The sequence below is a fragment of the Artemia sp. Qi Xiang Cuo genome, chromosome 12 (genome assembly GCF_049724085.1).
Source record: "Artemia sp. Qi Xiang Cuo chromosome 12, ASM4972408v1, whole genome shotgun sequence".
Classification (NCBI taxonomy): domain Eukaryota; kingdom Metazoa; phylum Arthropoda; class Branchiopoda; order Anostraca; family Artemiidae; genus Artemia; species Artemia sp. Qi Xiang Cuo.
Genome location: NC_142805.1, coordinates 44467374 through 44482255, shown reverse-complemented (window position 1 = coordinate 44482255; position 14882 = coordinate 44467374). Strand labels below are relative to the sequence as shown.

General features: G+C 37.1%; 1 protein-coding gene across 2 annotated transcripts in view; it reads right to left on the bottom strand.

Annotated features, from left to right (window-relative positions):
* LOC148946162 (deoxyribonuclease TATDN1-like) overlaps positions 1 to 14882 on the bottom strand; it is a 60080-nt gene that overhangs the window by 28676 nt on the left and 16522 nt on the right. For both annotated transcript variants that reach the window (XM_089097825.1, XM_089097824.1), the window contains one exon: positions 9616 to 9805. In XM_089097825.1, coding sequence (XP_088953951.1) covers positions 9616 to 9805 — 190 coding nt within the window. The remainder of the gene's footprint in view (positions 1 to 9615; positions 9806 to 14882) is intronic.

The window sequence follows — 14882 nt, the reverse complement described above, 5'->3', positions numbered from 1 at the left end:
CTCTAACTATAAATCTAAGATAATGATGTATCGACAAACTCTGAAATCTTAACTAAAATTAAACTAAACTAGAACTCTAACAAAAACTCTAATCTAAGACTCTAAGCTAAAACTCGAAACTCTTAACTAAAACTTAACCAAACTAAAACTTTAAGTAAAATTATAAGCTATGACTCTAAGCTAAAGCTCTAAATTCTGAACTGTAACTGAACTAAACTAAACTAGAACTCTGAATAAAACTCTAAGCTAATACTATAAGATAAAAACTATAAACTATTAAATAAAAGTAAACTATACTATAACTCTAACAAAAACTATAATCTAAGACTCTAATCAAAAAAAAATTCTAGTCTTTTAACTAAAACTAAAACAAAATAAAACTTTAAGCTAGTACTATAAGCTAAAAACTCTAAACTCTAAACTAAAAGTAAACTAAACTAGAACTCTAACTGAAACTCAAATGTAAAACATCAAATTCTTAAATAAAATTAAACTAAACTTCAACTCTAACAAAAACTCTAAGCTAAGACTCTAAGCTAAAACTCGAAACTCTTCTGAACTGTAACTAAACTAAACTAGAACTCTGAATAAAACTCTAAGCTACGGCTCTAAGCTAAAAACTCTAAACTCTTAACTAAAACTAAACTAGAACTCTAACAAAAACTCTGATCTAAGACTCTAAGCTAAAAAAAAACTCATAACTAAAACTAAACCAAACTGAAAACTTAATATAAGACTCTAATCTAATAAATCTAAAATCTTAAATAAAAATAAACTAAACTAGAATTCTAACAAAAACTCTTAGATAAGACTCTAAGCTAAAACTATAAATTATTAAATAAAACTAAACTAAACTAGAACTTCAGAAAAAACTGTAAGAAAAGAGACCGAAATACTGAAATAAAACACAGAAAATCTAAAACTATAAGTAAAACCATAAGCTAGGGATCTATATTCATAAATTGAGCTAAAACTAAAATAAATTATAACTCTAACAATATCTCTTCTCTAAGACTATAATGTAAACTCTAAACTCTTGACTAAAACTAAACTAAACTAAAAAAACAACAGACACAATATGGTAAAAAAATAAAACTCTTAAATGAAATAAAACTAAACTAGAACTCTAACACAAAAAAAATAACAAAACTTAACTAAAACTAAACTAAACTTCAACTCTAAAAAAAACTCTAAGCTAAGACTCTAAGCTAAAACTCTAAACTAAAACTAAAATATAATAGAAATTCAAAATAAAATATAATATAATACTATTATATAAAAAAGATAGAAAATTAACTACTACTAAACTAAACTAGAAATATAACACAAAATATTAGCTGTTACTGTAAGATAAAACACTAAACTATTAATTAAAACTAAACTAAACTATAACTCTAAAAGATAAGACTCTCAGGTTAAACACCAAACTCTTAACTAAAACTAAACTAAACTAGAACTCTAACTGAAACTCAAAGGTAAAACATCAAACTCTTAACTAAAATTAAACTAAACTAGAACTCTAACAAAAAAACTGTAATCTAAGACTCTAAGCTAAAACTCGAAACTCTGAACTAAAACTTAGTCAGTATCATAAAATATTAAAAAATGGAGGAGGGAAGGGGAGGGGAGGGGGAGGAGGGGAGTGGAAGGAGGGGGTGGGGGAGGGGAAGGTGAGGAGGGGGAGGACAGGGAGGGAGAGGGAGGGGGGACCCTTTGGGAGCCAAGGGGGAGGAGAGCCTTTGGGGCCTGGGGGGTGCTTTGGGGGTCTGGGGGGGGGGCCTTTAGGGCCGGGTGGTCCTTTGGGACCTGGTGAGGGCCTGGGGGCCCGGGGAGGGCCTTTCGGGGTCCGGGGGCCCTTTGGGAGCCTGGGGGACCTTTGAAGACCGGGGGGAGGGCCTTTGGGGGGCCCGGGGGTCCTTTGGGGGTCTGGAGGGGGGCCTTTAGGGCCGGGTGGTCCTTTGGGGACCTGGTGAGGGCTTGGGGGCCCGGGGAGGGCCTTTGGGGGTCCGGGGACCCTTTGGGAGCCTGGGAGACCTTTGAGGACCGGGGGAGGGCCTTTGGGGGACCCGGGGAGGGCGTTTGGGGATCCGGGGGCCCTTTGGGAGCTTGGGGGACCTTTGAGGACCGGGGCTTCCTTCGGGGTTGGGGTAGGGGGATTGGAACCCTTTGGGGTTGGGGTAGGAGGATCGGAACCCATTGGGGTTGGGGTAGGGGACCTCACGACACTGTTAAAATACAACTTGTGTATTATAACGACCACAGAGTTTCACCCTTAAATTCTCTTCTAAAATCATCTTTTAAAATGTCTCTAACTGTTTCGCCGAAATAATTCCATAACCTGTCTAAAACAGTTTCGCCCAAATAATCCCTAAACGTAATTTCATCGTGTTCCTTTTGTTTTTGGCATCTCTGCGCTGACGCATTTCAAATTACAAAGAAACCTGATTCCCGTGCTAAAACAATTCATCGCTAAGATGTTTCTTGGAGAATTGTTTCCATGGCGTTTGGTTATTAATATCTTTTGGAGTTCGACCAAAAGAGTTGTTTCCGAGGCAAAGACATTAATGACTTGGATCTATTCCTGGAGAAATGTTGACAGTACCTGACAGACATTATTAAAATTTGCCTCGAAACAATTTGATTAATGACTGACATCAAAGGTGTTCCAAATTCCCAATTGCTTACGCAATCGATTTCTCAGAAATCCATTTCCCCTAGGGACTCTATGCCTATATTTGGTGTTAAAAAAAGTTGTAGGTGGCAGCAGGGTGTTCTCGTGGGATCAATTGAGGCCCGAGCGTGCACTTACAACAACAACAACAACATCGACCTTGACATTCGCTGAGAGCGTGCACTTACAACAACAACAACAACAACACCTTTGGAAATTTAGGTCATTGACACACTTTGATTACGCAATCAATTTCTCAGAAATCCATTTCCCCTAGGGAGGCTATGCCCATATAAGGAGCCCTGTCACGAGTCAATAAGGCATTTCTACTTATTAGTCCAAACACAAAATTATTAGACCCCCCCCCCCCAAAGATGCCACTTCCAACACAGAAATCAAATTTTTAATCAGTAAGAACAGAAATACTTGGGGCTGCACTTATTATGGCACCCACTGAGGCATTTGTTCATACATTACAACCGTTTTTTACTAAAACAGCTATGGTAAAATTTGGATTGGATTCTATATGGGTAGAACTTAAGGAAGGGGCACTCTGTGGTAGACTGGAAGTTGAAGAGCGTCTGGTTTCAACCCTTGAAAAGGTTTGTCAACCCTTAACAAGGATACTAGAGCTTCTAATTTGCGATCAAGTAAGACCACCCCAAGTTTCCATGACATTATGTATTATCAAGTAAAAAAAAAACTCATAGTACATGGAAGAAAAATCGCTGTTTACTGGGTCTATTCTAACGTGTAGAAGATAATCGTAATAAGCCCAAGGAATCGTCATTGCTACTGAAGAGATAGTTATTTTTTAAACGTTGTGTTGCTCCAATTTTATTCCGGTGTTTCGCCCAAGATGTCCACATGTTTCGGAATGTTTCCATTGTTTCGTATAATTTGCCAATTTTGAATGGTTCTCGTGAACTATCCCCCCCCCCCATAAAAATCCAGTATGCATACCTGGTCGACCGTTCCAAATTCTGGAAACCAACGGTAGCACCAATTAGCATTGTCGTGGCTTTTAATAAGAAATAAAAAACAAACTTTAAGATACAACTACTTTTCTTGGCCTTTTAGCTGCATGTTTTATTCAATATACGGGACATTTTTACCCATTCGCACATACTCAATTAAATTGACTATTGCAACTGGTCCCTGTGTGTTTTTTTTTTTTTTTTAGCAGAAGCCGTGTCTAGGACCAGATACGCACGCTGGGAGCCTGATTTCTGGGTTTTTCTTATTTAGACATAAATTAAAAATCTGGTTCCCTTTATTATTGCTCCCCCGGAAAATTCCTACGCAAGGGCCCGAGTGTGTCTAAAAAAAGGAACAAAAACTTACTATCTAAGGTTCATCTTGTTGACTCAGTCACTTATGACACTTGTTTATCATAAAAACATAATAGAAGCAACCGGTGTCTTTGAACCAACTAGCCTGAACTTCAGTAAAATATGTGCTAACTCCCGTATTGTTCCACTCTCATTCTTAAGAATAGAGGAACCTGCAAAGCTAACTTAGCAAAGCATAGCTATGAAAATACAATTTAGAACAAACTGCGGATATAGTAGTACTAACAGTACACAGCTAATGTGCGATTCTTTCTAAAACCCAGTTTCTCATTTTGATTTATTTGTTCACATAAATCTATGATATTTTGTGTATCTCTTCGTAAACAGAAATTTGGAAACAAATATTCACCTATTCAAGATAAAACAAATAATGTGTATGGTTTTGAATTCTACCATGTCTTTGACACAAAAAATGCCAAGATTCCAACGCAATCAAAAGTAAATTTATCTCTTAAATCCAAGACTAGACAAACCAAGCGGCTTTTTCTACAACCAATCATAGAGATTAGAAATCCTCAGATGACTCTGGTTCGAATAAATGCGACATCATTAAATTTCTGCTAAAATGTTGGTGGTGGGGGAATAAATGGACTGTTAGACGGAGTACTAGCCCAATTCGGTTTTCCAATCATACGGAAAGAAAGCTCTCCCTTGGTTCCGGCTCAAATCAAATGCAACATGTCAATAACGCTGATGTGCATAGGATGAATCTGAAGGTGTGTCACCGAAGTTCTGCAGCTTTGAACGTTTACATTAGGTTGCACACCGAGTCAAGACTTCTCTTGTTTTTGCAAAAAGTGGGGTTTTAGTTTTTTTTTTTTTTATCCAATCAAGACTTAGCTAGTTTTTCACCGTGTCTCCTTCACGGCTTGGACTTCACTTGTTTTGTCTGGGGATTCAGAATCTTTCAATTATTATCGTTCGAACAAGCTGAATTGTTTAAACTTTATGTTTTTACCCAGCAGAAAGATGACGGATACGTGTTTATTATTATTATTATTTTCTTTATAATTAAAATCAAGTAGTTGCGGGCATCAAGCAATGGTTTAACCGTAGAAAAAGCCAAGACAGATAGTCCGAGTGAGTGACAGGCAAATCTCGCGTAAGCTCTTTTTAGGATGGTATAAAAATTATGTCATTTCACTTGCTGATAGATAAGTCTATCATCCATCCGTCCATACATCATTCCTAGGGCAGAACTAAGGCAGATAGTCATAGAAAAAAGGGATGAAAGATCGGATTGATTTTGGGTTGACTTGTGACGGACAATGTCCACTGGGTTTGTATGCAAAATGGGGAACTGAATTTGCTTGAGCTCACAGGCAAACAAGTGGCCTAAGCCTAATAGACTTGTCCGCTTGTAGTCTAAAGGTGGAATACAGTGTCATAGGATTGATACATGACCAACAAGTCCCCTGAAATCGCAGGCGAATGGTGAGACTTACAGTTTTCCAAGTGTTTGGTTAAATGGCACGGGTAAATGGCGGGAGTAAGTATGACTCTCTTACTGGACAAATACTTGTGTTAGCTATTGGAAAGGCAATCTCCTTTAACCATGAACTTATCCTGCTATAAAAACTCTAACCCCCAAACACACACAAAAAATAAAAAATGAAAATGTAAAAATAAATACTAGAGGATATTCTACACCCTACGTTCTACCTGGATTTTGGAATACAGGTAGAATATTCCTAAATTCCTTTCTTCATTGTTTTTATTTGTCATTCTTTGTTTTTGGCTGCTCAATTTGAATGTGATAGAAAATTTCTAAAGGGGAAATTTAAGCGGAAGGGGGTATTTTCCTTGGAGGGAGAGTTTTCCCGGGGATGAATTTTTCAGGGGGAAGAGGGATTTCATCGGATCTCATTGTAGCACTAGATACAACATGTCCAAATTTTCTGCTATCCACGTGTTCACAATTTAAGGGCCTAGTCCTTGGGCAGGTGTTGGTGATGCAACCGCTCGTTTTTTGGAATCAATTTAAAAAACAACTTTCCGAAAAAAAAGTTTTTCAAAGAGAAATAAAGGCCATATAAAACTTAAAATCAAAAGAAATAAAAACTTATATTAACTAAGAATCAACACAATCAGAAAACAGAATTAAAAAATGAATGAAACCCAAAACGTACATAAATTAAATAAACAATCATAGCAAACAAAGATGCAACATATACTAATATAAATGAAAGAGTTATTAAGTTTGGGTAATTGTAGATTTTTATTTTTTCTGATCTTAGGTTTAATATGGCAATTAGTTTTCTTTGAAAACTTCTTTTCCGAAAAGTATTCTTTTAAATTAATTTTTGTTCGTTTTTTATTGCTAAAGTTTTAAGTTTTCAAAATTCTTTATTCCAAAATAATATTTTTTTTTAAATATTCAGATATTTAAATATTTAAAAATGCAAGATAGTATTCCAGTGACGTTATACATTATATAAAAGGCTAACACCCTTACATTGCACTAAAGTTTGGTCTTTTTCATACCCTTAGTCTTTTCGAACGCACCCATGATCAAGTAGTCCGTATTAAAAATGGACAAAATTGGATAATCTACAGTGATTTAATGAAACGAGAAAAAGGGATTCGATTAAAAGAGGTGTTCGTAACTTCATTTGTGACGTAGAAGGAAGTGACTTGTGACTTGAAGAGGATCACTTGGGTTTGACCATTATTGGATTATTTGTATATTGCCGAAATTAATGTAACATTTAGTGTAAAGTAGGTATTTTAATCTTATTCTAAGTCTCGCTGTTGTGTGAGAGAATAATAGAATCTTGGACTGATGAGCTTATAGAAGCCGACCCCTGGCCCTCCATGGCCAGAGCCACTCCCTAAAACAAAATCTACAATAACTCAAATTACTAACGATATTTTATTACAAAAATTATGGAAGCTGACCCCTGGCTCTCCGTGGCCCGAACCACCCCCCCCTCCAAAAAAAGGAAAGAAAAGGAATAAACGGTATCTTATTTTAAACTCATGGGAGCTGGTCCTTGGCCCTCCGTGGTCCGACCCCCCCCCCACAAAAAAAGTAGCCAAATTTTACTCCAAAACTTATGGGAGATGACCCCCGGCCCAGTTTATGGGAGCTGACCCCTGGCCTTCCAGGGCTTAAACCCCGCCCCAAAAAATTATTAACGATATTTTATTCTAAAGCTTTTGGGAGCTGACCCATAGGCCTCAGCTCCCCCCCCCCCTCCAAAAAATCATTAACAATATTTTATTCCAAAAATTATGGGAGCTGAGCCCTGGCTCTGCAAGGCCCGACGCCCCATAAAATATCTTTTACATTACTACTACTACTACTAACAACTCATCGCAGCACCAAGCCGCCTGAGGCCAACACAGCTACGCACGCTCCACCTCCACCCCAATCGATTCAAAGCCTCCCTTTTTACACCAGCCCACGAAGTTCCCATTTCCTTTAAATCTTTCTTTATGACGTCCTCCCAACCCAGACGGGGACGACCTGCTTTCCGTTTAGCCCTAGATGGTTGGCCGAAAAGAACAATCTTCGGCAGTCTGTCATCCTTCATCCGAACAACATGCCCTAACCACCTCAACCTTTCTTTCATTATAGACCTAGAAAGCGGTATTGAACCACATTTTTCGTATAGCCTATTGTTGGGTCCATATTATTAATGATATAAAATATTATTCAATAAAATATCATGAATAATTATTTTTTGGGGAGGGGCCGGGCCATTGAGGAACAGAGTTCAGCTCCCATAATTTTTGAAAATAAAATATCGTTAATGATTTTTTGGAGGAGGGGGGTATGGAGGGCCAGGGGTAAGCTCCCAAAAGTTTTGGGATAACATATCGTTAATATTTTTTAGGGGGGGGGGGGTCAGAAAAAGGAAGGTCAGGAGTCAGCTCCCATAAAGTTTTAGAATAAAATATCGTTAAAATTTTTGGGAGGATCGAGTCATGGTGGGCCAGGGGTCAGCTCCCATAAGTTTTGGAATAAAATACCGTAAACAATTTTTTGCAAGGATGCGGTTTTCGAGCCATGGAGGGCAAGGAGTCAGCTCCCATAAACTGGGAATAAAAATCAATATTTTTTGGAGGGGGAGGGCCATGGAGGGCCAGGTGTCAGCTCCCATAAGTTTTGTAATAAAATATCGTTAGTAGTTTTTTTGGAGGAGGGGCATGGAGGGAGAGCCAAGGGTCAGCTCCTATGAGTTTTGGAATAAATATCGTTAATGTTTTTTTTTTTTGGGGGGGGGGGTGTAGGGTCAGGGGTCAGCTCCCTTAAATTTTGGAACAAAATATCATAAATAGTTTTTTGGGGGGATCGGGCCATGGAGGGCCACAGGCCAGCTTCTATCAGTTTTGAATTCTATCTTCTATCATCGTTAATCAGTTTTTTTGGGGGAGGGAGTGTCGGGCGATGGTGGGCCAGGGGTCAGCTCCCATAAGTTTTGGAATAAAACATCATTTTTTTTTATTTTTTTTTTGGTGAGGGAGGGTCAGGCCATAGAGGGCCAGTTGCCAAATCCCTTAAGTTTTGGAATGAACTATCATTAATAAGTTTTTTTGAGGGGGGGGGGGAGGGGGTCAAGCCATAGAAGACTAGGGTTCAGGTCTCGTAAGTTTTGAAATCAAATATGGTTAACATTTTTTTTTTTGGGGGGGGGGGGTAGGCCATGGAGGGCCAGGGATCAGCTCCCAAAAATTTTGGATTAAACTAGCGCTAATAAATTTATTTGGGGGAGGGGGACGGACCATGGAGGGAGGGTCGGGGGTTAGCAACATTGTGGAAATGTAAGCAGAAATCCGACCGTATCTTTTCGAACGATGGCCCATAAAACGCTATGTTTTAAGGCAAAATTTTCAAATGGATGCAGCAGCGTGGATGATGACAAAATTCTAGAAGAAGAATATTGGCTTATTTGATTCTTACTTTAGTCCTTTTACTGCGAAGGAGGCACAGAAGACAAAAAGAGAAAGAAATTCAGTCTGAAACAACAAAGATTTTGATGTTCCGTAGTCATGATTTTATTCATTTAAAAATCTTGCCAAGAATCCGTCCTGATTTGACCTAATCATTGCAGAAAGCTAGAGAATTTTTCAAGCACGAAAACGGATGGAACCTCCACACAGATTGCTAAATCCAGACGGATTTCCACAATGTGTAAATGAACAATTACAACGTCTAAGTAAACGCTAGGTCTGCCCTTCGCTAAACGCCAAAGTTCTCCATGCATTCTGACTTCACACGCCCGTAGGTCTTTTGCATATCCAGCTGATCAAGCAAAACAGCTGTAGCAATGAAAATACATTTTTTATATCAAGCATGACTCTTTGGCATCAACTATGAGGATGGCTTTTAAAAACATACAAGTTTGTTTATCCGAAATTTCTGTTTTCAGTTTAGCCTCCTGTGAACTTTTGACAAATAAATACAAATTTCATCGGCCAACGTTAAATATTTCAAGGCAGTCGGTGAACCGTCAGGGCACACGAATATGAGACAACAATGGATGGGATTTAGCAGATAAGAAAAAAATATGCATTTTTACCGGAACACAGAGCTCTGTGAACCAAGGAATAAACAAGTCTATATGAAAGAATTTGGGTTATACTAACTTTTTTTGGACTTCTGGTATACAGAACTGGGTTCTCTCGTAGTCGAGTCCACATTCTCCAATAGCAACAACTTTGTCCTTATTCTCATTAACAAGCGACAGCAGTTCATCAAAATACTTCTTTGGATCTTGGAAAGCTTCGAATTCAGAACAACGAGTTGGGTGACAGCCAACAGTGGCAAACAGTTTCTCTAAAAAAGACAAGAAATGTGAAATAAAACACAAGGAAGATAAATTCGAAGCGCAATTCAAATGCTCATTTTACTTCTACCACTACCAAAATCCTGATCATATGCCGCTAGTCACGACGACAATATTTCGCCCTCTAAGGAACGGTTGAAGCTAGTCATAAGTAGTTTATAGGTCATGATCAGATGACCACTTCTACTCTCGGGGCATTCAACATGGCACCTGATCGCCATACCCAGTACAACCAGCTCCCGGTGAAGAAACGAATAAGCAAAGTTGTGACAACTTCCTATCTTCATTTCCATATAATGTTGTCCAAACGTCCTCCATATTTGAACCGAATCACAGCAAAAATTGTTTCATTCCATCTTCTGGCTTTAGCTTCATAAGGAGGTTACTTCAAATTTCACATATTTAAAATAAGAAAACTATTTCAAGATCAAATCTTCAAATTTCCTGGGATTTCAAGATCAAATTTTCAATAACAAGTTAATTATCTCTTCTCAGAGAGGTGATTCCCTTTTTTTACACGGGTCTGAAGTTCCAAGACCCCCTTGCAAGATTATTTTTGCAGCTAGGGCAGTTTTATTTTAGTTCTTGTTTAAAACCATGCTATTCAGTAGACTAAAATAAAAAATCCATAAGGTTTTTAAAAAAGTTCAAATTTCTGAAAAATCTTTCTTTTCCGTTTCAAAATCTTCATGTAAAAAAAAAAAAAAAAAAAAAAAAAAAAAAAAAAAAAAAAAAAAATCTCTTTCCTAACTTCAAACCACTAAACACAAGAAAATAAAATGAAAGCGAAACAGTATTTGCTCCAAAGTTTCAAAGTTTACCCCTTTAGGGATCGCGTGACATAGGTTTCGTATAAAACACTGAATTATCTCTATGACAGCCTGAGATAAACATTATCACATCCCTTCTAGATCTCTAGGATAGGTTCTAGAAAATTCAGTCCCAAAATTCTGGAGTTCCAACTTTTTTTCTTTCAATTAAGATTTTGATGTTACTTATATATATATCGAGCAATACAATGAAGAACAAAATATTAATTTTATTAGACGAAAAATCGTTTGTCTATTTGTACCATGTTTGAATCTGAATTATGCAAGGATTTTCAATTCATTTAATTTGATAAGCAAAGTGGATAAGTGGAATCTAGGCATGTTGCACCTTGTTTAAACTGGGGTCATGCCTCTCCAACAATCCCCCCATTCCTCGACCAGATTTTTAATATAAATGATGGTACACTGCACCATGTTTGAACGAGAATCAGATAAGAATCTAGAATCAGTATGATTGGCGGCAATTTTACATCTGTAAGACTTGAGAGCCAAAGTAGGCCCATAGCTCATTCAACCCACCTTTTTACCCATCAATCTTTTAGCAGAAAAGCGGATATGTTGCACCTCGTTTGAAGCAAATTACTCATGAATTTCTAATTTGTATTGATGGAGAAATCAATTTGGCTCTTTAGGCACTTTAATGCCCGCCCTCCTCGCCTCGTACATTGCCGACTTCTTTAGCAGAGCGGTAGGCAAGTTGCACCTATTTTGCAACCGGAATCGCACAAGGACTTTCAATTTAGATAATTGGAAAATCAAGGTGGAACAGTTGCCCCTTTAATACCCCACCTCTCCCACCTCCAGCTCTTAAGCGGAAAGGTAGGCATCCTGCAACTTGCTTTAATCAAAAACGTCTAATGAGTTTCAATCTGTATGATTGAGAGGACTGCTTTTGAAAATAGGACCCGAATACGGGCCGACAATTTTATATCAGCACTAAGCTTTTAAGGATCGTTCCCTGGCTGATGAGGTCCTCACACTTTTTTTGGGTTTGGGTCTTAGGGAGTCAGAAAATGGGCAAAAAAACTGTTGTTCTCGCATTGGTTAGAACCGTACCTCCATATGTCTTTGGACGAACCTAACGTACAGAAAACAAACATTTTTGGTTGGGCAGGGGGCATGGACTCGGCAAAACAGGGGCACGAAATAATTTTTATCCGATTGGCTTAAGCTTACATCTATAAGTCCTTGGGCCAATGAGACCCCAAAACACAAGAAAAATGAAAAAAAAATATGGGCTATGCTGAAAACGGCTCTAGCTCCCAAGGCATATTATTTCCCAGGTTTTGATATTATTCTTTATTTGGGGTTACCTTATTATGCTTCAGCTCGAGATTCGAAGTCAATGCTAATGTTACATATTCAAGAAAAAATTAGAAAGGCATTTGACTCAATAATACGGCTTCGTGGTATATATCGTCATGATATTTTAGGTTCTCGTTTTAATGCAGCTGCCTTCCCGCATGTTCTCTATACCACTATTCTTTTTCGAGACTATAAAACCTGCCATTTGCCTGCCATCTGCCAATCTGCCATTCGCGTTTGCTATTTTAAATATTATAAATTTTCACTTGGTTTTCCAATTTGTTTTAGTAAGACTGAATTATTTTTGAGGTCTAAAATTAAAGAGCCGTTGGAATCAAACTAGGACTAAGAAGGATAGTTTTTATCATGAATCAAAAAATTTCTCTTTATGAACAACCTTTTCTTTTCTTTCCAGAATTTAAATAATGTCAGATATTTTGTTGTCTTATTTCTTGCATATTTTATTCAGTTATGTCATTAAGCCTAATTTAAATCAATACTTTATTTCATTTGTTGAAGTATTTCTTTGTGTTTGCATTTTTTTTTATGAATATTATATATTCCTCAATTTTAAAGGAAATAAATAAATAAATATCAGCCTAATAATGTCAAACACTTCTTGTAATGCCAATTATATTTTAGTCTGATAACGATGTGAACAAGAACAAATCAACTTTTCTATTTGTTTTATTGATTTTATTTTTTCTATTTTATTGTCACTTTTAATATATCACTTTTATTGTCACCTATTTTAATTGGAATATTCTTTCCAGGTATTACATATGTCTTTTGTTTGATCACAATTTGCACTTTACTGAAAAAATATAAATGTTATTACTTTTATAACTTTAATAAATCAAATAATATTAAGATTTTGATTACTAAATATCAGTATATGTATATTAAACTGACAATGCACATTCATTTGTATTTTTTTAGTAAAGTGCAAATATTGTTCTGGCCTTGGGAAGGCATAGGGGTTTTACGCCCATCTTATGTTAATTTCTGCTCGTTTTGAGTTTGACTCGGTATATTGTAATTTCTGTTCGTTTTGGGTTTCAATTATTTATCGATACTGACTTGTGGTAGTTTTACGCTTGGTAGATTATTTGATTTTATTTTTGCTCATTTTTGCTTTAATGGGGTTCTTTACTCTTCTTTGAAAAACTTATTTTGTGGAAAAAGTTTTTTTAATTAATTTATGTTCATTTTATATTGATATAGTGTTTTCAGAGAAAAAGAAATTAATACTATAAATCTTTTGTTTTTTTTTAGATTTATAGTTTGGCCTGCTATTTGTATGCTGGAGAAAAATTTTCAGCAATTTTTAACAACATACACCCTCTTAAAAATCTGGACACAAATAGAAGTATTTAATTTAGTTTCATACCTCGTCTACTTGACCTGAAATGGAAAACTTGATACCATTCACAAAAAAATCTGTTTACTTTCTTTGATAGCTTAGATACACTTACGCTATTTTGATTTGGTTAAATCTTAAGAGCAGAAGCAGCCCCAAAAGTTTGAACATAAAACACTCAGTCATTCTTGGGATACTACTGAGATGGCTTATTGGGAATTAGCATTAACACAGTGCATTTTGATTTAATCTTATGGCAACATTTAGTTTTTAAACATAAAATCAAATGGGAGGGTGGGCGTGGGAGGGGGATTAGTTTCCCTCCAATCACTTTCGACTATTAAAAAGGGCGTCAGCCCTTTCTATTGTAAATCAAATTAGCCCTTTTCAAAGTTCCTACGAAAACTCCTTCGATAAAAAGTGCCCTGGTCTAAAGAACAACAACAACAACAAAAAAGTTATACAATGTATCCACATCGATCTCTACTATAAAAATCTCAAGTATTCCAATAGAATTTGATTGTTAAAAGGAGAACCAGGCGTTTTAATTTCAAGTCGAATGAGCCCTTTTTGGGTGTCTACGTAAACACTTTCTATAAACAAATTGTATGCCTCCAGGGTATAACTTGCAACTTCTATCCAAGGGGCTTTGAGGGTGGTTGTCATCCTCTAAGACCTAATTTCCAGAAATTTGAACTACGTTAAACAAAAGGGCTATCTCAAAATGTTGATTGGATGTGTCTGGGAAAATTGTGGGCGTGAGAGGGACGTTAGTCTTTCTCCAATCACTTTCAACTATAAAAAGGCACTAGCCCTTTTAATTTCCAATCAAATGAGCCCTTTTGAAGTTTCTACAACAACACTTTCTACAAAACTCTTAAATGCCCCCAGGGCATAACTTGCAACCCTCGCGCTGAGGACTGGGGGGCGGGGTTGTCATCCTCACAGACCTAATTTCCAGAACTTTCTACTACGTTCTGAAAATTTGATTGGATGTGTTTGGGGGAATGGTGGGCATGAGAGAGGGGTTAGTTACCGTCCAATCCCTTTTCAACTATTAAAAAGGGCACTAGCCCTCGAAATTTCCAATTGAATGAGCCCCTTTTGAAGTTTTTATGACAACTCTATCATTAAAAACCTTATATACCCCAGGGCATAACTTACAACCTTTGCCCTGGGGACTCTGGGGAGTTTGTCATCCTTAAATACATAATTTCCGGAACTTTCAACTAGGTTGAACAAAATGGCTATCTCTAAAATTTGATTGAATGTGTTTGGGGAAATGAAGGGCGTAAGAGGGGGGTTAATTACTCTCCACTTACATTCGACTATTAAAAAGGGCAATTTCAATTTCCAATCAAATGAGCCCCTTTTGAAATTTCTACAACAACTTTCTATGTAAACCTTATAAGCCCCCAGGGAATAACTTACAGCCCTTGCACTGAAAACTCTGATGGGGTTATCATCATAAAAGACCTAATTTCCAGAACTTTCGAATACGTTGAACAAAATGGATATATCAAAATTTTGATTGGATGTGTTTGGGGAAATGGTGGGCGCGAGAGGGGGGTT